The sequence below is a fragment of the Nannospalax galili genome, unplaced genomic scaffold (assembly GCF_000622305.1).
Source record: "Nannospalax galili isolate Female #2095 unplaced genomic scaffold, S.galili_v1.0 scaffold612, whole genome shotgun sequence".
NCBI lineage: Eukaryota > Metazoa > Chordata > Mammalia > Rodentia > Spalacidae > Nannospalax > Nannospalax galili.
This window is the reverse complement of record NW_008333388.1, coordinates 645,885-669,625: the sequence shown is the minus strand read 5'-3', so window position 1 is coordinate 669,625 and position 23,741 is coordinate 645,885. Positions and strand designations below refer to the sequence as shown.

Sequence of the window (23,741 nt, the reverse complement as noted above, 5' to 3'; positions counted from 1 at the left end):
ACCCCACCTCTGGTACTGTAGATTTTCTTAAGAGTTGTATAATTTGGGAGTCTCTGTCCTCATCTTACCCAACCTACATAAAACTCCCAAGAATATTACAGTTACACCTGGCCTTTGCTTCTTCAGGCATTTTTCAAATGGGTTTCACATCTGTAAAACACTCAAAGGAACTTTAACATTATATATTAAATCAATCATAGACAAGGTCTCACACAGCATGGAAGGTTTTGTCCATTCATATTAACTGTTTTCTCCATAGATCCTTGTTAGGTACCATAGCATGAGTATGAGGCATTAATTTGGTTAGCTCTTTACCATTTTTAGCTATCCCTTTGGAGTAATTTCACACTTGGGGGATTTTACATGGAGTCTCTTTATATTCTTTTATTCTTGATACACTTACAGGTGTTGGCTCCGGTTGCCTGACCCTGTACTGGACTAAGGAGGCAGAGGGCTTCTCTTATCCCCGCTGCACTTGTTGGTTCCCTGAGTCTGGCAGGCCCTGGGTCTGCCTCCTGACTGTAGCCACATCTGTCATTTTCCCATTGACCACACCAGGTTGCTGGGGGAGAACTTGGTGGGAAAAACTGCTTCCACTGCTAGTATAGTCTTTATCAGAAGAGAAATGCATCTTATTTAATCCTTGGGGATTTTTAACCACCCCTGGGACAGTTTTTATTGTTTGGATGTCTTTTGTAAACCAATTTTCTGGTTTTAAAGCCTTCCAGAAATGCCTTAATACCGAATTTGGTTTTCTATCAATTTTTTCTCTGGGAATTTGGGCTTGACATAAGTCTTACCACATTTGTGTTCGAGTAACCCAAGTGGAACATTTCTTTAGTCTGGTCTTTTTTTATATCTCTTACAGGGTGTTCTGTTATTTTACAGACATGTTTTACGTGCTGTTCAGAATCATTTAGATTTGCCAAAGCCTCTCTCACTATACAAAGATCCTGTTCCATCAAAGGGCTTAGTAAAACCATTTGAAAGACCCGACTGACAGCAGGAAGGCCATTTTAGAAAAAGAACTGTAATCAGCCATTCGATAAGCCAAGATTCTAACCCAGGTCTTGTGAAACTAGCAGTGGAAGATAGGACATTTGCAGTCGGACCACCTGCCACCACCCTGAGGCCCCTACCGGGAAGTTAGTGATAACAGCCCCTACTGGGAAGTTAACGATAACAATCAGTTTCACCCATAGCCCCCTCTGAATTTGGCAATACTGTTTCCTCATACCTTGTACCCATTGAAATGCACTAATAATAATCTTGTAACCATGCATCTGCTTCTGTACCTTGCTTCTGCTCTATAAAAAGCCCCCCCAAACTAAGCCCGGCACGCAAGTCCTGACCCGAGCGGGACTCTGCGTCCGCAGGCGCCTGAGGCTTTTTTTTTTTTTTTTTCCTTTTGCATCAACAGTTGAATCTGAGGGGCAGCCTTAGCTACTTTTATTTTTAGGTCATTTTCTTTTTTACTATTCTCTGTCTTTTCCTCTGAGTCCTTGGACCTTACCTAAGTCAAAGTGTCTGAATTTTTTTTTTCTCTCAAGCTCTGCAACTGGATCTGCCAGGACCTCCCTGGCCTTTTCTTCTTCCCCTGCCTGGGGCATAGCTTTTATTATGCAAAGTGGCCACGCCCTCCTCTCTGGGCGCTCAGTTTGGGTTCAGAGCCAGTAAAAGATTTTCTAGCCTCTGGACAACCTTTAACAAATCTTCACATACCCACAACATACCCCCACATTTATAACATAGCTGTGGTTCACGCTTCTGCATGGCTGACCTCTTTTTAGTTACATTGTATAACCCATGTGACTATCAGTAACCCCATTAAGCGTATGGGATTTAATTGCCCTCTCCCCTGTGTTCCTGGCAGCAGCTCCTGGATTTGGGATCAGAGCCACAATCCTAATCCAAAACATTAAAAAAAAAAAATCATTTTTGAGACAGGGTCTCACTATGTAGTCCTGGCTGGCCTCAAATTCAGAGATCTGCCTGCCTCTGTCTCCCAAATGCTGGGATTAAAGGCATATACCACTAATCGTGGCTAAAATTTTGTTATTTCTGAGGGTACTGAAAATGTTTCTATGGGGCTAGAGAGATGGCTCAATGGATAAGAGCACTGGCTGCTCTTGCAAAGTACTAGGGTTCAATCCCCAGCATCAACATGGTGGCTAACAATGGTCCTTAACTCCAGTTCCAGTTCCAATGTCCTCTTCTGACCTCTGCAGGTATTGCATGACAGAGGTGCACTTATGAACATGCAGGCAGTATATTCATACACATAAAAAATAAAAATAATAAATATTAGAAAAGAAAATGCTTACTAAAGTTTATGAGCAACAAATCCATAACCCCCATGTCACAATGAAGAGCTAAAAGAAGTTGGAGCTGCTTGATTTCAACATCTCCTGTGAGCCACAGGAGTCACGCCAGGAGCCCCATTTACCTTTACAGTGCTCTTTTTGTTGTTCTTGAGACAGGGTCTCCCTGTAGCCCCAGCTGGCCTGGAACTCACTATGTAGATCAGGCTGGCCTCAGTCTCACAGAGGTCCACCTGCCTCTGCTCCCTGAGGGCTGGGATTAAAGTTGTGTGCCACCACACCCAGATTTTCATAGCTTTTTGGCAGCAAACCTTTGACATTCTTTGGTTTATAGAAGCATTAACTGATTGTTAATCAGCATATGGATAAAACCCTCTATGTGTTTCCGTGTCCAAATATATCTCTTTTAGTCTCCAGTCTTATTAAATCAAACTCCTCTGTAATGATGTCATCTTAACTACAATCAGTCATCCCTCAGTACCCTAGGGATACTGTACCCCTCCATGTACCCCTCCTCCCCCAGCAGAGACCAAATCCCTGAAGATCCTTTGTCTGACGGTTCCACATCTAGAGATTCAACCAACAATGAATTTAAAATAAATTGTATCTATACTGAACATGTCATTCTCTAAACAGTATAACCAAACCACCATTTACATTGTATTAGGCATTTTAAATCTCAAGAAGTTTTAACATATAAAAAGGATGTGAGTTATATGCAAACATGCCATTTCATATAAGAGACTTCAGCACCCAAGGATTTTAGCATCCAAGCCAGGGTTGGGGGCATGGCTGCGCAAATTCTCATGGGTGCTGAGCAGCACTTGAATGACTTAGGGCACTCTGGACAATAAGAGAGATGACAAGGGACTGGTTTGTACAGCTGTGGAGTTTAAGGCCCAAGATCTGCAAGCTGGAGGTGCAGGGACATTGAGGGAGTTGGATCCCCTGGAATGGAGTTATGGGTGGTTGTTAGTCACCATGTGGGTGCTGGGAAATGAACCCAGGTCCTCTGAAAGAGCAGTCAGTGCTCTTAACCACTGAGCCATTTCTCCAACCCCATTAGTGCAATTTTTATTGACAAATTTTATTGCATGTATTTTTCGTTATTAAGGTTTTATTTATTTTTTTTGAGACAGGGTCTCATGTAGGCCAAGCTGGACTCCAACTCGATATGTATCTTAGGATGACCTTGAACTTTTGATCCTCCTGCCTCCACCTCCCGAGTGAGTGCTGGGATTACAGGCATGTAGCATCACAACCTGTTTTTTAAAAATATTCTATTATTATTATATTATTTTTAAATATTTTATTATTTTTATTTTATGTGTATGAGTGTATTGCCTGCATGTATGTGAGTTCACCTGTGTCATGCAATGCTGTGGAGGTCAGAAGAGGGTTTTGGATTCTCCTGGAACTGGAGTTTAGGACAGATCGTAGCCGCCATGTGGGTGCTGGAAATCGAACCCAGGTCCTCTGCAAGAGCAATCAGTGTTCTTAACTGCTGAGCCATCTCTCCAGGCCCTTATTATTTTTATGTGTATGAGTGTGTATTGCCTACACGTATATAGGTGCACCCGTGTCGTGTAATGCCAGAGATCAGGAGAGGGGGTCAGATCCCCTGGAACTGGAGTTGTGAATGGTTGTTAGCTGCCATGTGGGTGCTAGGAATCGAACCCAGGTCCTCTGCAAGAGCAGTCAGTGCTCCTAACATTTGAGCCATTTCTCCAACTCCCCCCAACATCCTTTTTTAAAGACCATTTTGTACTTACAAAGGGAACTGGAAAAATAGACTAAGAGCAGCTGGGACTGTGCTCTGTAGGGGAGTGCTTGCAAAACATCACCGAGTTCCCCTATGCCGCATCATCTTGCTTCCCTGATATCATCTCGCATAACCCCAGGACAATTCTCAACACTGAGAAACTAACTGGGGCAATCCCATGAATAAAACTACAGGTTTCACCAGTTTTTCCACTAATGCCTTTTTTTCTTCCTATGCTACTCACCCTGCCTCACACTTCTCTAATCAGACAGCACCTCTGCCTTGGTTTTGTGACTTAGTCTGTTTGTGGTCTGTTCTTCCATGCAGATGGTGGGATATTTTCTCCTGAGACCAAGGCTGCATATTGCTGGATTTGAGGAAACATCAAGGTGGTACATGCTGTGCGGTGAGTCCGTGTCACATGCTAAGATGGAGATTGCCAATTTTCTTCACTGTGAAGTAACATTTGTTGGGAGAGAAATGCTTTGAGACTGGGCAAATCTGTTTTTCCTAGGTCTCCCAGACACTGTTTAGCCTGTGGACAATTGCTTGAGGAATGACAGTCCAGATGTTCCTTCAGTGATTTTGTTTGATATTTGCATTTAATTGAAATTCTTTAAAAAAAATTTTTTTTTTTTTGGTCTTTTTGAGACAGGATCTTCCTGTAGCTCCAGCTGGCCTGAAACTTGCTATGTAAACCAGGCTGGCCTCGATCTCAGAGATTTGCTTGCCTCTGCCTCCCAAGTGATGGGCATGTGCCACCAGGCCCGGCTCTTTTTAAATTTCTTTAAAAATTAACTTTTATTTTACATGTATGGGTGTTTTGCCTGCACATAAGTGCACCTATGTCATGCAAGCCCTCAGAAGCCAGAAGAGGGCATTGGATCCCCTGGAACTGGAGTTACAGACAGTTGTCAGCCACCATGTGGGTGCTGGGAACCAAACCTGAGTCCTTTGGTAGAGCAGTAAGTGTTCTGCGATCATGTACCATCCCTTCAGCCTCCAGTTGAAATTCTGTAAGAAAGAGTTGTTTCGATTGTGGCCAGCTAGAGCTACAGACTTGAAAGAAAGAGAGAGAGAGAGAGAGAGAGAGAGAGAGAGAGAGGAAGAAGAAAAAGGAGGAGAGGGAGGAGGAAAGGAGCAGCAAGAGGAAGAGGGAGGAGGAGGAGGAGGAGAAGGAGAAGGAAGAGGAGGAGGAGGGAGAGGAGGAAAGCAGTTGTACATTGTGATATTCTTCTAAAATTGTATCTTCATTGATGGTGGACTTTTATGGGGCAGATCTTTTGAGACAGGGTCTCTCTGTAGCCCCAGCTGTCCTGGAACTCACTATGTAGACCAGGTTGGCCTTGAACTCACAGAGATCTGCCTGCCTCTGCCTCCTGAGTGCTGGGATTAAAGGCATGCACCACCATGTGAACTTGCTATGTATCTTAAAATGCTTTTAAAATTCTTTTTTTTTCTTTTTCTTTTTTTGGTCTTTTTGAGACAGGGTCTCCTTGTAGCCTCAGCTGGCCTGGCCTGGAAATCACTATATAGATCAGGCCGACCTCAATTCACAGAGATCTGCCTGCTGCGAATAAAGCTGTGCGCCACCATGCCTGGCAACCTTGTACTTCTGATCCTCCTGTCTCTCTCCCTAGTGCTGGGATTGCAGGCATGTGCCACCACCGCAGGATTTTACTCAGTGTTAAGGATCACAACTAGAGCTGTGTACACACTAGGCAACCACTACCAACTCAGCCCAGCCCCAGCCCTCACTTAACTCTTGTTTTTCTGTTTGTTTGTTTTGAGACAGGTGGAACTCACTATGTAGACCAGGCTGGTTTCGAACTCACAGAGATCCACCTGCCTTTGCCTCCCAAGTGCTGGGATTAAAGGCTTGTGCCACCACACCTGGCTCTTTTTAAGAGCTGTGAGTGTTTTGCTTGCATGCAAAGTGCACCCATGTTGTGCAATACCCAAGGAGGCCAGAAGAGGGCATCAAATACCCTGAAATTGGAGTTAAGGATGGTCATTAGCTGTATGTGAGTGCTGGGAACTAAGCCAGGGTCCACTGCAAGAGCCAGTGCTCTTAGAGGCTGAACCATCTCTCCAGCTCCCTTTCAGTTCTCTAGATCAGGATGGACTGGAAGATGTCTGTTCACTGTTTATCGTTTGGGCTTGTGCTCTGAGAGCCAAAGCCTCACACTGGAAACGGAGGGCAATTCTATCCTCCTTACTAAGGCTTGCAGAAAGTACTTTGGTGACTGAAAGCTAAGGATGTGGGGCAGACACTGACCTGGAGAGCCAGGCTGGCAGGAGCAAGAGCCCAGTGTGGGTCTACAGCCCAGAGGCCCACAGCAGGGTGGCCCCTGAGTGGGACTGACCACAGCAGAGTGGTCCCTGAGTGGGACTGACCTCAGAGCCTCTTAGCCACCCACTTAGGATTCAAACCCACTAGGTCGTAGGTGGCCACAGACCAGAGGCCTTCCAGGTCCTTGGGAAATCAGCACCTATCACTTCAGAGGTGGTGGAAGAGACCTGATAGCTGTTTTCCCCACCCTATGGAGGGCACAGATTACTTCCAGGTTTTGTTACGGGGGTGGGGGGGTAGATATTTTCAGTTTGGGTTTGGGAAAGCTGCTTTACCCTGGGATCACACTGTGACTACCAAGCCCCTAGTGCTTGGAAACCTTGACTTTGTATTACTGGAATTTTTAGGGTTAAAGCCTCAACCCTGGCCACCTCAATACACCAATCAAAGAGATATAGGGGCTGGGGAGACAGTTCTGAGGTTAAGAGCAGTGATTGCTTTTCCAGAGGTCCAGGGTTCAATTCCCAGCACCCACATGGCGGCTAACAACTGTTTGTAACTCCAGTTCCAGGGACACCCTCTTCTGACCTCAAAGGCATTACATGACATGGGTACACTTACACACATGCAGGCAGTACACTCATACACATAAAATTAAAATAAAAAAATTGGGGCTGGAGAGGTGGCTCAGTGGGTAAGAGCACTGAGTACTCATGCAGAGGACCCGGGTTCGATTCCCAGAACCCACATAGTGGTTAACAACCTTCTGTAGCTCCAGTTCCAGGGGAATCTAACATCCTCTTCTGACCTCTGAGGGCGTTGCATGACATGGGTGCACTTACACATAAAATAAAAATAGTAAGTAAAATATTTTTTAAATTAAAGAGATAGAGTGAAAAGCAGAGCTATGGTGAAGGAGGCTTATTCAGTGTGACCACACAAAAACAAAGCTCTCAGCTCAAAGTGAATAGAGTTTATTCTGGGACCAGATATGAGGGACCATGGTCCAGGAACACAATTCAGGTTACAAATACCATATTCCAATATGGGAACATTTTCATTAAGTTTTTATAGTACAGAACAAAGAAAAATTCTAAATTAAGACATTTCAAAAATCCAGTGGTGGGAATGTCACAACAGGCTGCAGCGGAGAGGAAATCCCTGTGCCAGCCCTCGGTGTTATCTGATGACTTCCTTAGCCTCTGGAGTGCTGGAAGCCAGGGGTCGGTTTGTGCATTCCAAAAGGATTAACCTGGTAGTCACTTGGATGTTACACACGGAGGTGAGCAATAAATGGCTATTTAGGGGCCGAGATTGCCCCAGATAATTTCGCGTCCCAACCTGCACTATTGCCACTGTTCACAATTTGTCGCCGGTCAGCCTTGTGGAATGTTTAACTTTGGCGCTGGTTTTGCTGGTGTCTTTTCTTTTGGTAACTTCAGTTTACGTCCCCAGGTCCATGTCAAACTATTGCGAGCGTCAAAGAGCAGAGGCCATCAGCGGGCTCCCCAGGGAGCCTGACTCAGCAGGTGTGGGTGGGGGGCTGCCACTCCGAAGTTCCAATCCTGCTCCCGTAGGTGACCTCGCTCTGCGATCCCACCCTCGAAAGCCACTTACCTGGACCTGGGTGTTTTGTCGCTAGGCCACATCTCCAAACTCAGGCCGCTTTTCCTGCAGAACTTTCCATCTGCAAGTCCAGAAGGCTTCCCTGTGCGGGGACAGTGGCAGCTCCGGCAGGGCCGCACCCCGGTGCAGGGGGTGAAGGTGGGGCTGCTCCCTCCCAGGTGTGGGTGTGGGCTGGCGGTGGGCGTCCATAGGGTGGGGGTGGGTGGCCTGGGCGCAGCGCCAGGGAGGCCCGGGCGGGGCCTGGGGATCGTGCGCCGCAGGGCCGGCCCAGGCGGCTTTAAGAGCTCGCACCGCGCTGCAGCCGCACGTGCTGCTCCGGCTCGGCTCAGGGTTCGCAGGTTAGTGGGGGAGGTCGCCCGCGTGCCCTCCGCTGCGGCTGTCCGGGGCGCAGGGCCTCCTTCCCGGGCGCCCGTGGTCCCCGGGGACCCCTGCAGCCGAGAGAGGGGCGCAGCTGGGGTCGGGAGGGCTTCACCTTCCCGGTCCAGCCTCGGAGGAAGAGGAGCGGGCGCGCCCCAGCAAAGTGGTTTGCCTTGTAATCTGGGATGCGATCCCCGGAGGGTGGGTCGGGAGGAGCAGCCTCCGGCCGGCTGTCCCTAACTCCTGGGGCACCCCCATTCCGCACTTGCCAGCCTGATGGCCTGACCTGCATGCCGCGAAGTTGGACCCCCCTCTGAGACCCTCTGCGGCTCCCGGGAAGAGCTTCCCAAAGTGATCACTGTGGTAAATCTGATTTTACCACACGATTTCTTTTTTAAAACGATGCGGGTGGAGTTAACATTGACAGAACCTTTTGCCAGGCACCTTTCCCAGTGTCCACGCAAAATCATAACTCACCTCAAGGGGGATAAGGGAGAGTTTATTCTGGAGCCAAATATGAGTGACCATGGCCCAGGGGACACAGATTCAAGTTACCCCAAATTCCATGTTTCAACGTGGTAACAGCTACATTACCTTTTTTATAGTAACTGAACAGAAAAACTCATAAATCAGGACACTGTTAGATGCAATCAGTAGGCAGGTCCTAGCAAAGGTTGGGGGGGGGTTCTACTATAGGTCTCAGATGCTGTCTGTTGGACATTTTTTTTTTCTTTTTGGTCTTTTTGAGACAGGGTCTCCCTGTAGCCCCAGCTGGCCTGGAACTCACTATGTAGACCAGGCAGGCCATGAACTCACAGAGATCCACCTGCCTCTGCCTCTGCCTTCCAAGTGCTGGGATTAAAGGCCTGATGGCATTCTTAGCTTTTTGGTTGGTGGGATATAGTGGTCTGCTAAAGTAGTACTTTTTATTAGTCACAAGAATGTTCATTCAGAAACTGAGTTTGGCCAGGGGTGGCTATTTAGGAGGTCAAAGATGTCCCCAGCTTTGTGACTAGGCTCTGGATCTGCAACATTTCCAAACTGCCTGGATTCTATCCCCTTTTACAGGATCAAATGTCCAAGGCCAGGTGAAAATTAATTACCAGTGCCAGGTGTGGTGGCATACACCTTTAATCCCGGCACTCAGGAGGCAGAGGCAGGTGGATCTCTGTGAGACTGAGGCCAGCCTAGCCTGCATAGTGATTTCCAGGCCTGCTGGGGCTACAGGGAGACCCTGTCTCCAAAAGACCAAAAAAAGCCAGGCAAGCTGGGTGTGGTGGCCCTCTGCTTTAATCCCAGCACTCAGGAGGCAGAGGCAGAGGCAGGTGGAGGATCTCTGGCTGATGAGGGTGTTCTGCCTGGTGGGGTGTGGTTAGCAGAGCACCTAGGTAGAGCACAAAATGCAGTCAGAGCAAAACGGAGTCACTTTGAACAGTTTGCTTTGTGACTGGCCTATTTACTTAGCATCCTATCCCAAGGCTCATCCACATTGGAGCATGTATCAAGTTAGTTTTTTGTTTTTTTCAAAGGTTGACTAAATTCCACTGTATAAGTAGACCACATCTTTATCTACTCATCCATTGAAGGTTGGATCCTGGTGCTCATGAGAGGCTCCCTCCGCACACTAGGAGTTGTTTGTTATTTGCAGGGAAGAGGTCTACACTTTCTTCCCTTGCAGTTAAAATCGAGGAGGTACTTGGGAGAGAAAGTCTCCAGCTTTATTTGCCTTAACAAGGACAGGTCTCTCTTGTTTTCACCCTGAAAATTTCATTATTAGCCTGGCAAAGCTGTTTGCCTTTTTCTGTGCCAAGTGTACAGCAGAATTTCTCAGTGGCCGTGTGTTGCTAATGGCATGTGTGCTTGAGTATTCTTGTGTTTCTAGAGCCTCTAGGCTTAGCACCTGCATTGGTCATTTCCCTGTTGCTATGAGAAACACCAAAAGCAACTTGGTAGATGTATCAGTCACTTTTCTGTTGCTGTAATAGAAACGCTGGCCCAAGCAATTTATAGAAGAAAGAATTTATTTGAGCCTACAGTTCCAGGGGAATTACAGTCCGTCATGGCAGGGAGGCATGGTGGCTGGAGGTGGCTGGAGCAGGAGCAGCAGAAATGAAGCTCTCACATCATCACACAGGAAGGCACAGGAAGCAAGAGAGACTGGAGATCCAGCAAGGCTTAATTCTCTAAGCCGACCCCCAGGGACGTGCTTCCTCCAGGAAAGCCACACCTTCTAAAACCTTCCAAAACAGCACCACCATCTGGGGGCAAAATGTCCAAATACTTGAAGACTATGGGGGACATTTTCATTCAAACCATCACAGTGGAGCAAATGTTTATTTCAGCTTTCAGGTTACAGTTCATCTTTGAGGGAAGCCAAGGCAGGAACTGAAATGGAGATCACTGAGGAACACTGCTTACTGGCTTGCTTCCCCTGGCTTGCTCAGATACCTTTCTTGTCCGGACTCAGTTGAAATTTTTTGCAAATTTCATACAGTATATTTTGATCATATTTAGATTCCCTCCTCTACCTAGACCCCTCTTACAGCCCCCCCAATACAGATTTCATGTGCTCTGCCCTAACAAGTCAAATTTGCATCCCCAAATGTCTTTCCATGTGGGTCCAACCACTGTAGCATTGTTAACTTAATTAGCATCAAACCCTTAAAGAAAACCAAGGGTCCCTCTCTCAGGAGTTATTAGTTGCCAATAGTTCCTCAACTAAGGTTGGGGCTTCAGGAGACCCTGCCCCCCCACCCCACATTTGGGAGGGGTGACTTACAAAAACACAGATTCTTATATGCTTTTCCTTTTCTATATTTGAAATGCACTCCTCATCCATCTCCCGCCCCTGTCTCTGTGCCGTGTTTGCCAGTTGTTGGGTCCTCAATATGGCAGAAGCTCCACCCCTTTTTCCCAGTGTGCTCAGTGTGCCTCATCTTGATCCTGCAGGGAGGATCCCCCAGATGGGCGTGGCATCTGCCCTACCCAGCCTTTCACCATTCTCTGTTCCAAAAATGGTGACTACCCCATTCAGGGCAGTGCTTGAAAGTCCATACCCAAACATAAGTCCAGCAGCTTCCCTGGCATCCTGGTTTCCTACATCTCCTCCCTTTTTGTTTTTTAAAAGTAAGAAGGAAGTGGTCATAGAGGCCACAGTATTATTAATCGAAATTACAATACAGTGCATAGCTATTGGAGCTCCCATAAGAGGAAGTATGCCAATCAATATTGGGCCCAAGGATGGAGTAAGCCATTGGAGCCATTTTGGCCAAGGTATAGAAAATTTAGACATCTTATCAATTTCCTTTTGTAAATCATTAATCTGTTGGTCTACAGCATGTGAAAAATCAGACAAATTAAAACAACATATTCCTGGACACTGTTCACATCCCATGTGATTTTTTAACTGCAGATAGTCTATAAGTAGCTCTATTTTGTAGCACAGCAGTTTTTAGTTCTCCCATTTCCTGATTAATTTCTCCTAGTATTTTTGTAGTTATGTTTGCTGTTTTACTAGTTACACAAGCGAGTTTAGATAGCTCGTTTTGTAATCCAGTTACCAAACCAGGTATGGGCAGTAAAAAGACAGAACTAACAGCTACAGCTTTTGGGTCAAGTAGCTTGAGAGAATCATCACAGTCTTCAGGTAAAGATCTACGCATTCTTTTTATAGGAGGGGTTATTAGCAAAGGCATTATGCATCCCATAGCACATAATCCTTGATATCCATGAGGCAGTGCTACATAGGTTTCATTATTGCAAAAGAAGGTCCATCCTACAGGCAATTGTTTCCCATGCTTTAAGGTATGATTAGAGGTGGTATTGCAGTGCAAGGGAATAAACTTATAATCAGAACACAAACAGTGATTAACAATAACATGAGGTACAGGTAAGTCTTTGACTATCTTATCAACACGTTGTGTTTGACTTTCTATATTGTCCCTAGTTATTTGTTTATAAAGATCCATATGTACCCCTAATCCTATTAGATTTTTTCTTTAACAATCCTGGTATAGAAGGGTCTCCTCGTATACAGAAACTCTGTTTTATTATAACCCTTTTTTTGCAAGACGAACCCATAAATTTCCATTTAAATCATTACATATGGACAGGCTGGTTTGTTGCAAAGATGTGGTTGATCTAACTAATTCAACATCTTTAAAAGGTCTCTTTTGGTTTTTTACAGCTATAACTTCCAGTATCTTCTGAGGTCAGTGCCTCTTTGAAAATACTGAAATCATGCTAGTTTTTCAGACTCTGGTCAGTAGCATTTTTCCAACCTAAAAATCTTCCATCCATTTGGCTGTATATCCTCTGTCCATCCTTTTCCCATATGATGGGTCCAGGTGGCCATGCACAGTTTTGTGTAATACACTCGAGTACTAATCTTGATCCTAAAATAGGTACACCATTAACATTAGTATTGATGACACACATTTCAGCTTTTACGCTATTTACAGTCAGTATAGTTAGAACACAGACAAGAAGAACTTCAGGTTTAGAGATATCTTGGCCCTGGCATCGTCCCAACTCCTGGGCATCGTTCATCAGGTTCTTAATCATTCCCCAGGTCACAGGAGGCTGCATCTTCTTCTGGAAGGGTCTCCTTTTCCTCTTCCCCAGGGTCAGTGCAGCCATCTTTGCTGTGGAGGCCTCGGTTGAGTGGTCTGACATATCTGAGTGGCACCCATCGGGGGGAGGATTCATTTTCTGGAAAGACACAAGCATATCCTCGTCCCATTGTTACTAGAGGTGCTGGAGTTTTGCTCCACAGTCCTGACTCAGGGTCCCTCCACATTACTTGTGGCAGGGGCTGTTGGAGGGCTCTAAGTGCCCTTTAGTTATCTAATTGTTCCTGTATAAGACCCTGTAAATGAGGTAATTTATTACTAGAAATAGGCCATTGGTCTACCCAGACAGGGTCATCAGTTAACCATTTGAGTTTTATGGGCTCAAGTGGCAGAGCAATGGCCTTTAGAATTGGGGGTGTTGAATAAAAGGATTATTAACAGTATAAGACTGTTTAGAGGTATAGTCAGAATTTTTGGTTCAGGCTGAGGAGAGAGACACCTGTAATTGTCCTAGCACATCTCTTTCCCCAGAGGCTAGTGTTAATGCCTGTGGTGATAAATGGCTGAAAAGTTCCACGGACCCCATCTGGGTCTTTCCACTGTAGGGGATGGAAAGACGGGAGTGAGGAAATTGTTCCTCCTACGCCCAGGAGGGGGGGCCTTTTTGTGGGCCAGTGTGATGGCCAGTCCTCATGTCTAATAATTGATTGATCAGCCCCTGTATAAGAGGTCTAACAGACCTCTTATAGCAATTCCCTATACTATTAAGGTCATTGTGGGCTTAAGGTCATATGTTACAGGGCGAGTCCATAATGCCCAGGGGGGGTTACTCCCACTGAGGCTGTTGACCATCTTGGTTGCAGGGCTGAGGGCTGCCCCATCTCTTGTTTAAAGTTTTGTTATTTTTATTGAAGAATGGCAATCTCTAGCCCAAATGGAAACCTTTTTGACATTTAGGGCATTTTTTATTTGGTTTAGGTCTCGAGCCTGAAGGTAGGAGATCAGGTATAGGCTTGCAATCTATGAGAGGGCATTATCTCGCAAAGTGACCTCTTGGTTGCAGGGCTGAGGGCTGCCCCATCTCTTGTTTAAAGTTTTGTTATTTTTATTGAAGAATGGCAATCTCTAGCCCAAATGGAAACCTTTTTGACATTTAGGGCATTTTTTATTTGGTTTAGGTCTCGAGCCTGAAGGTAGGAGATCAGGTATAGGCTTGCAATCTATGAGAGGGCATTATCTCGCAAAGTGACCCATTTTTCCACATTTAAAGCATGTATCTTTCATTTGGGCAGCAAAAGCTTCTGCCAATGCAGTTGCCATCATGCTAACCTGTGCTGAAACTGTGCCTATGTCCTGGGTTGCTGTTACCCAGGAAGACAAATCTTGATTTTTTTACTGGAGCAATTGCTGCTTTACATTCTTGAGTTGAGCCATCATAAGCAAGTTGTTTTATTAAAATCTTGGCAACATCCATGTGAGGAACCTTGGCCTCTACTGCTCACCAGACCCTAGCTAAGAATTCAGCCCATTGCTCCTATGGCTTTTGTTTGAGATCAGCTAAGCTAGCTCATGCTGTCTCACCATCCAGTGTGGATCTCCAGGCTCTCAAGGCACAGAGGCACACCTGATCAAAACATTGAAGTGGTAAAACCTTTTGTGCCTCAGTGTCAGCATATCAACCATCCCCCTTAAGCATGTCAGCTGTCACATCAACATTAGCTCAAGCATTTCTTGCTGCCTGCTCAATGAACTCATCATAGCATTTAGACTTAAGAAGGAGCCACTATCCTGGAGACAGAGCAGTCTGGGTGAGGTGTATAAAGTCCCAAGCAGTGACTAATTTATGGCTTGTTTGAGATCAGCTAAGCTAGCTCTTGCTGTCTCACCATCCGGTGTGGATCTCCAGGCTCTCAAGGCACAGAGGCACACCTGATCAAAATACTGAGCCGGTAAAACCTTTTGTGCCTCAGCATCAGCATATTGACCTTCACCCTTAAGCATGTCAGCTGTCACATCAACCAACGTTAGCTTGAGCATTTCTTGCTGCTTGCGCAGTGCACTCATCGTAGTATTTAGGCTTAAAAAGTAGTCATTGTCCCGGGGACAGGGCAGCCTGGGCGAGGTGTTTGAAGTCCCAAGCAGTGACTAATTTACAACTAAGCTGCTCAAAGATGGTCATGGTAAAAGGACCATGCATACCATTTTCCATCACCGCCTTGCGCATTGCTTTCAGCGTTTCAAACCCAAAAGGACTATGCATTCTAAGTTCAGGGTTGTCAGCTACTGCATGGCCAGCTGGGATGTGAACTGGAAAGAACTGAGGGGATGGATATGGCAAGGGAACCAGAGGTTCTCTAGAGAAAGTGTCTCCTGTGAGCAGATTTTGAAACATGGGAAGGAGAGATTCGGGGTCAGAAGCAGAGGGCGAGGTATAAGAAGCATGGGGAATGCCGAGAGAGAAGGAGACATGGGGAGAGATCCCAAAGTGGGGGCCAACTCCCCCTCTCTGACAGAATTAGAGGCGAGTGGTTCTGTTCCCAGAGGCTGTGCCACAGCAGGAGGGAGTGCTGCCAGCTTCACAGCACCCAGAGGAGGCAGCTGAGTAGCAGCCTGAGAAGGTTCCTGCTGTTGGGCTGTTGTGGAGGGAGGACTGGCAGGGGGAGGGAGCAGAGGTGGAGGTGGCTGGGCCACAGAGGGACGGGTTCCTCTTCTATTTGGAGACACTGGCAAGGAGCAGACTGCAGCGAAGCAGAGGTCCGAGAGTGTCCCTGTTCTGGCGCCAGTTGTCGGGACTCAGGTTTGCTTTGCTCAGCGGGGAACCTGCTGGCTTTGGGGCAGAGGGTCTGATCGGCGACAGAGTCAAACTCTGGGACCTGTGTCTTCCCAACAGGATGATTTATTTTAGAATTCATATGTTTTTTATACATCCCAAGGAACTAGCAGTCACGTGGGATATGACAGTCACATACAAAGATTTAGGTACAAAGAAACAGGACATTTAGTCTGTTAGTTGGCGCCAGAAGGATTCTTAAACTTTTACTCAAGGTTATCAATGCCCATCCAGTAATTTATTGGCCACAATGTTTTCTTTCTTAGAGATAAAAGCATGGTAAACTTTTAGCTTTTAGCTCAGGAGTAAACCTTTGACCTGGCCTAATCTCTTAGCCAGGGATAGCTGAGTTATTTGTTCAGGACAAGGCTTTCCCATAGAGCAGGGAGCCTGCACTTTTATGACCGGGCAGCTTCCTCCTGCCAGCCTAACAGTGTTCTGCAGGACAGGGATTATCAGAGCCACTGTTTTCAGTGCCCCTCCCTTCAGCAGAGAATGCAGCCTGGACCTACAAGTTTTAGGCTCACCTTACCCTAGGGCCTGGCATCCTGGTCTCCTACATTTCTTATACAGCCCATATTCACCTTCCCAGGTATGGCACTACTCACAGTGTGCTGGGCCCTTCTACACCATCTGGAAAATGCCTCACAGACATTACCACAGGCCAAGTCTGATGGAGGAAATTCCTCAAGAGAGGTTCCTTCTTCCCAGGCGACTCTAGTTTGTGTCAAGTTGACCAAAACAAACAAGAACAGGCCTATATGTGTATTTCCAGAGATGAAATTGGCTTGCTTTACTGTGCATTTACTAGCCTGTTATTATTTCTGTGACTTTGGATTTGAGTTTTTCTGCATCTCCTTGGAAAATCAGCCAAGAGTAACTGTGTTTCACAGTCTTGATTGGAAAACTGTTCTAAATTTTTAAATTACCTTTAAATTTAATAATACTGAAATATAAGGATATCAACTTGTATATTTTTATACTAAAGAGTAGATTTTTGGCTTTTCAGGAGATAATAGAAGGCTTGATCCTTCAGTGCCCAGCTGTGCTATCTGTGGTATTAAGTGCAGAAAAGCACAACATGAGCATCTCGGTGCTGAGTCAGTCCCCTGACTCATGGAAGGAAGTTTATGCCAGAGAAACTGGCAAAGCTGGTAAGAACTGGTGAAAGCATTCCTTAGCTTTTCACGCAATCCAGTGGGTCTTATGTCAGCCAGCTGTTCGGAGTAGTGTAATGTTGCCAGTGGCATGATTTCCAGACCATTAGGGTCCTCTGAGATGAGTGGCCTGACAGCTTACCTGCAGATAGTAGAAACTTGTTTAAAGTCCCAAATTACTTATTACAGATTTTCAGACTAGAAACGAACAAGCTATTGAAGCATCAGAGAGCACAAGTAATCAGACAGGGGATCCAGCAGAACAGGTCATCAGACAGCATCAGAGAGACAGGTTATCTAGTTGAACTGGCTGAATAAAACACAGAGTAAAGCCCTGCTGAGGAAAAAGGTGCTGAGGGGAAGGAACCATAGCACTTCTACTTTCCGTGGTGCAGTGACTTGTGGAGATTTGGCTGGCATGCACTGAGTACCATGGTGGAAGTGTGTGTTTTTGCCTCCAGGAATCTGCAGTGGTGACTGGGTTCACTGTTTCCTGTGTTCCTCCGTGGCACGCCAGACCAGTCACAGAGGAATGTCTTTTTGATGAATGATTGGGCACAAACTATTGAAAGTGAACTTGTGTTGTGTGACACTCTTCCTGGGGAGATGTGAACAAACATCTCACCCCAGATAGGGAACCAGTGACAGAACAAAGTAAGGATACCATCAAAATCCAACTTGGCAAAACAATGAGTTTTATTGGGGTTACTTACAGAAATATGCGTGAGGGGTTGCTTACAGAAACAAATTACCCAGTGACAGCTGTGTCACCAAAGCCCACCCTGGCATGGGTGACAGCTGAGGAAGCAGGAAGCCTGGAGCCCACTGCACAGTCTACAGGCAGCTCAACAGGTTGGAGTGTCTGTTTTCAGGCAGATCTGCTGGTCTCTGCTTCTTCCAGGTGACTGGGTCAGCAGGCCTTAGGGCTTATACATGCTTGAAGAAGGCGAGGTAGTGAACCTGGTCAGTTTCAGGGACTTCTGGAAGCTATTGAGTTGTTTACTTCCTCAGCTTAATGGGCTTTCCTGAAGGATAGACTGGTCACCTCCCTTCAAAACATCCTCTGTTTACCTCCCTTTAGAACATCCTGTGTTTACCTTTCTTGAGAACATCCTATTGTTTACCTCCTTTTATGACATCCTGTCCTAATGATCAGCTATCCAAAATAAGTTTTGCCTTGGATGAGATTTCTACACAGTCACCTGTGCTGATGACTAAGTATGGGGACTGTTGGTGCCTGTGCACTGATCAAGGCCAGGCAGCACACTGCTAGAGGTCATTGTATAGCCTGTGGCCATATGCTGCCAGTGAGAAGACAGAATTGAGGGCCTGGAGAGCTGACTCAGTGGTTAAGGGTGCTTGCTTTCTTGCAGAGGACCTGAGTTCTGTTCTCACACTGGGTTGCTCACAGCTGCCTGTAACTCCAGCCCCAGGGCATCCAATGCCCTCTTCTGGCCTCCACAGGCACTTGCATTTGTAGTGCACACACATTCAGGCACACACACATATGCATAAAATAAAAATAAGTACACCTGAATTGGGAGAGGTGGCTCAGTGGTTAAGAGTACTTGCTACTCTTGCAGAAGACCTGGATTTGATTACCAGTATCCACATCTGGCAGCCAACAGCCACCTGTAGCTGTAGTTCCAGAGGTTCTGGTGCCCTCTGCTGGCCTCTGCAGGCACCTGCACACATGGTACATATACAGACAAGCAGGAACACACGTACACATAAAAAATATAAAATTTTTAAAAGTAAAAAAAAAAATTCTAGCGACAGAATTGAGGGGCTGAGCAAGTGGTACAGCACTTAGCTGGCTCAGTTCCCAGAACCCCCAAGTAAAACCACTCTTTCACTGTTACGAACATTTGATTTTGCTGAGCCATGGCTTTCGAGCACACATCTTTACAAGGTGCTGGATGGTGACTGGAAGCACCCATAAAGCTCTCTTTCCTCTTACTGTCAAATGTGACGGCTGCCTTATGGTAGAGTGCTTGTGGGACTGAACTGTGAGCTGACTGCCCTTTGGTTCATAGAACACTGGAACTTAAAACATGGCTATTCATACTTGGATATGTGGCAGATGGACTCTAAAAATGATCAAAGTGAGTCTTTCATTTCAGGGGAACAACTAAAGGTTAGGCCCACTCTGTCACCCACTGTGAGCTGGTGGCTTCCCAGCACTTAGGAGTTTTGTGATGACAGTAGTAATTGTGACTCTCTGGTATTGCTAATATTTAGATGATGTGCAGAACTCTCTGAGCTAACATTTTCCAAAGGGCAGTGAATGGAGCTAAAAGCCATACAGGGTGAAGACACCAACATGTTAGACCAACGGGCAAGTGTGTTGGGAGGTGCACAGTCAGGTCCTCCATGCAGCAAACCTTTGAGAAGGATTAAATGGGCCAGGAGATGGCTCAGTTGATAAAGTACTTGCCATACAAACATGAGGACCAAACTAGGTTCAGGTTCCCAGAACTCACATCGTGGTGCTGCTTGCCTGTATACACCTCATACTCAGGGGAGGGAAGGAGAAGAGACGGGCAGATTCCAGAAGTTCATTGGTCAGCTAACCTAGTGGAACAAGCTTCACGTTTAGTGGAGAGCCATGGAGGAAACCTGATGTTGACATCTAGCCTCTACAGGCATGTATACATACATACATGCACGTGCATATATCTGTACTAACAAGTACACATGGCACACACATATCCCACAAAAAAAAAACAAAAAAACAAAAAAACAACTAAAGGGTTAGAAGTTAGTTCACCTTTGAGTTTTGGAGATGCTTCAAGATGCATGTTTAGGTTTGATTGGAAAGGTTAAGAAAACACTGTCCAGTTTTCTGCGTGAGTTTGCATTTTTCTCCAGGTCCTTCAGTGGATGTCCTAAACATGTATGCTGACAAGAGAACCAGCTGCTTTCTAACAACACACTCTTCTCACCACATGGTTTCCTTCCTTCCTTCCTTCCTTCCTTCCTTCCTTCCTTCCTTCCTTCCTTCCTTCCTTCCTTCTTCCTGCCTTCCTTCCTTCCTTCCTCCCTCCCTTCCTTCCACTTTGGGAAATATAGTTCTTTTCATAAATATGCTTCATGCTAATATCATTAAATGAATTAATAACAATAAGCATCTTTTTAAATATTGAGAGGTGGCATTATCCATACAAACTTTGCAGTCCACAGTTTTTTAAACGTAAAGAAATCTTGAAGTAGAAATTGAAGAATTTGAAGGCTGCTGCCTTCTGAGTCGTCATGGTCACCCAAGGGCAGGGACATATGGGAAATGTATCAGTAGGTGATACTGTAACTCACGGTCAGCCACAACATCCTTTCATCACATGATCTTAATGGGACTACCTCTGTATGTAGCATGTGACTGTGTCGAATTAACTGGGCAGTAACAAGATAGCAGTCTTCACTTGGAAAAGTCGTACTGTTGGAAGTTTCTATTTTGTTTGACTTTTTGATTTCATGCATTGTTAAAACTATGTATAAGGGGCCCTAGTTGCTGGAGGCACAAACTTGGCCTCTAGAAGGCAGAGTGGACAGTCCTGCCTGCTTCTGTCCTGGAAGGAGGACCAGTGTTGGCTGGTGAGTGCACTAGGAAGAGCCAGCACAGTCACACGCTGTCCACACTGCCAGATCGAAGCACTTGGCCTTCAGCTAAGAACCCGACAGGTTCTTGTGTTTTCTCTTCTGAGGGATGAGAAGATCAGCACCATGCACCTGTTTGGTGCCTCAGAATTTACTTTTTCTTAACCCTTTTTACCGTGGCAATTCATTCTTTTGCTTTCGGGAACTAGAACGTGTCCTTGAGTTTCAAATGTCCTGGGGAGTTCAGGGTTCTCCTGACTTCCTTCCTCATTCTCCCTTTGAACTTTCTAAGTGACTCAGAGAGCAGAGTTCTTAACCTGATTTGGGGTCCCACCATGGCTATAGGGAGGATTTCCCCACAGCATCCCACTGAGGGAGATTTGAGGCAAGTTTCAGACATTCCCTGTAATGTGGCCAACCCTGGACACCCCCCTTCCAATGCTGAGCCCTAGCACTGAAGCCAGAGTTGTACCCATGGCAGGAAATCTGTGTTCCAGGCCCATTTATGAGTCAGCTGGAATGAAGGACCTTGGGTACTCTGTAGAGCGAGTGCCCCTGCCCCACCAGAAGGCATGGGGGTTCTCCCTGCCTTATTTTTACTTGCTCTGACATCCCTTGACATCCCTGACATCCCCAACAACACTGATATCCCCTCCAATGACTCCTAAGTATGTAAAACATTTTCTTAAGCTGGTATTCGTTTGGTGCCTAAAATCACGAAACATTTTTTTGGGGGCAGCCTGAATCCGTGTTCTTGGGCCGTGGTCACTCACACTTGGAGGGAAGTAATTTCATGAAGTTTTTATACTTATGGAACAAAAAGTCGTAACTCAAGGCACTTTTCAAATACTGTTGGTGGAGACATTGAGTAAGGGGGTTAGAGCAAAGCAGGGCCATCTCTGCTGTGGTTCTCACATGCTTTGGGATCTCACATGCTTTGACCTGACAGTCATAAGCATGTTGGGCCAGACCCAGAAGTGGGCAACAAGTGGCCTTTAAGTGGTCTAAAGACAGCCCAAGGGAAATTTACAACCCCCAACTCTACACGTTCTAATAAAGTCAATAATAAGCTGTGCAGTCTTTAACAGATGGGTGGCTTTTTTTTTCTGGGAACTTCAGTTCACAGTGTGGATACAAACCACACTGTGTCTGAATCCTCTTCACTTCTTGAGGCCAGAAAAGATGTCAAAGTCGGCGTGGTGGTTTGAATGAAAATGTCCCCCATAGGCTCCAAGTACTGGGACATTTTGTCCCCAGATGGTGGCGCTGTTTGGGAGATTTTAGAAGGTGTGGCTATCCGGAGGAAGCACGTCACTGGGGGTGGGCTTAGAGAGTTCTTAAAGCCTCACCAGATCTCCAGTTGCTCTCCTGGTTCCTGTGCTTACTGGAAGATGTAGAGCTTAGCTTCTGCTCCTCCTCCAGCCACCTCTGCCACCATGTCTCCCCACCAAGATGAACTGTAATTCCTCTGGAACCGTAAGCTCAAATAAACTCTTCCTTTTATAAATTGCTTTGGTTAGTGTTTCTATCACAGCAACAGAAAAGTGACGAATACAGTCGGCCAGTAGTGAAGCTGAGGAGGAGGAGGAGCTAGTTGGACTGAATTAAACTTACGTTTGTGATCTTGGAAGCACTGGGAAAATAGCTCTTCTAAGTGAGCCTTTCGGAGGAGGACGGAGTCAAACAGGCTACTCACAGCTTGCTAAATACTGCTGGGCAGTTTTCTCTTAGCTGTTGGCTTTTCTAGTTCATTTCAAAGATGTTATCTGAAGTGTTGGCATGAGAGCAGCTATGCGCGATTGTTTAGTCTGTGTCCTCGTCTGCTTTCTGTTGGTGGATCAGAACACTCACCGAAACCAACTTGTGGAAGAAGGGGTTTATCTGACAACTCCCAGGTCACGGTTCGTCACTGAGGGAAGTCAGGTAGGAACTCTGAGCAGGAACCTGGAGGCAGGAGCTAGAGCACAGGCCATGGAGGAGCGCTGCTCACTGGCTCGCTCCCTGTCCCCTACTCAGCCTGCTTTCTCTTTTTGTTCTTTGATTTTCTTTTTTCTTTATCTTTTTGAGACAGGGTCTCCCTGTAGCCCAGCTGTCCTGGACCTCACTATGTAGACCAGGCTGGCCTTGAACTCACAGAGATCCGCCTGCTTCTGCCTCCCGAGGGCTGGGATCACAGGTGTGCGCCACCACCCTCAGCTCCTCAGCCTGTTTTCTTATTCAGCCTAGGACTCCATGCCTCCCAGGAGTAGCACTAGGCCCAGTGGCCTGGGTCCTCCCACATTACTCATTAATCAAGAAAATGTTCCCAAAGACATGGTCATAGGCCAGTCCAGTAGAGGAAATTACTCTGCTGAGGTTCCCTCTATCCAGTGTATCCATTTGACAATGAAGCTATCCAGCACAGTCTGGGACCTGCTCGTCCCCTCAGATGGTGTGTGCACAGGAGTCTAGATTGCAAACCTTCACCAGGATCCAGTGGCTGGTTTTGTATATGTGGTTCTCTGTGCAGTAACCCTCACCACAGCATTATGGTGAGGCTAGGCTTTGCATGGGCAACATCCATCCGTTTACCAGGCCTGGCCCGCAGCAGGCACCCGTCTGACTTCCTGTGGGCTGAGTCAGCAGTTTCTTTGCTCCTCAGCTGACAATTGGAGGTAGTGGTGATTTTAGTTAAGCATCTTTTTTCTAGGAGCTGGATGGATGTAAGGTTAGTGGTGAACTCTGTCCCTTCTTTCTTGCAGGGTATTTGAGGAGCAGCTGCTGATCTTAGGGATGCTGAGACAGGTGGTGAGTGGGACCATGCAGAGCAGAGCCTCTAGCTGCTGGAAGGCTGCCTTGCCCTTGCGGTTCCTGGGCCATTCCCCTCAGCAAATCCCTGCAGACGCCAGCTTCTACTCCACCTCTGCCTCTGAAGCAGAGCCTCCAAGGGTCTTGATCACAGGTCAGTTTCTGTCATCCACGTTTGTGGTGCGGCCGTTGCTTTGTCAGGGCTGCTTCTGGGTGACTGAAATGTACTCTGCTACCAAAACATCTCCTAACTTCTGATCGCTGCAGCAGGTGGAGCAGCCAGAGCAGGCGCAGCTAGATGACCTCTGTGGCTGGACTCAGTGGCTACACTGTGGAAAGGGTCTCAAGAGTGAGGCCTTTCAGCACGGATGGCTTTCCAGTGGCAACACTTTTCTGACCAGACATGGCTTTTTCTAAAAAGTTTTGGGTTTGGAGTTGAAGGC

The 23,741-nt window shown here is 46.4% G+C and overlaps 1 protein-coding gene across 1 annotated transcript in view; it reads left to right on the top strand.

Annotated features, from left to right (window-relative positions):
* LOC103729977 (L-threonine 3-dehydrogenase, mitochondrial-like) overlaps positions 1-23,741 on the top strand; it is a 36,638-nt gene that overhangs the window by 5,194 nt on the left and 7,703 nt on the right. The window contains exons 2-3 of the mRNA XM_008828092.2: positions 4,411-4,489; positions 23,253-23,452. Coding sequence (XP_008826314.1) covers positions 23,284-23,452 — 169 coding nt within the window. The 5' untranslated portion in view covers positions 4,411-4,489; positions 23,253-23,283. The remainder of the gene's footprint in view (positions 1-4,410; positions 4,490-23,252; positions 23,453-23,741) is intronic.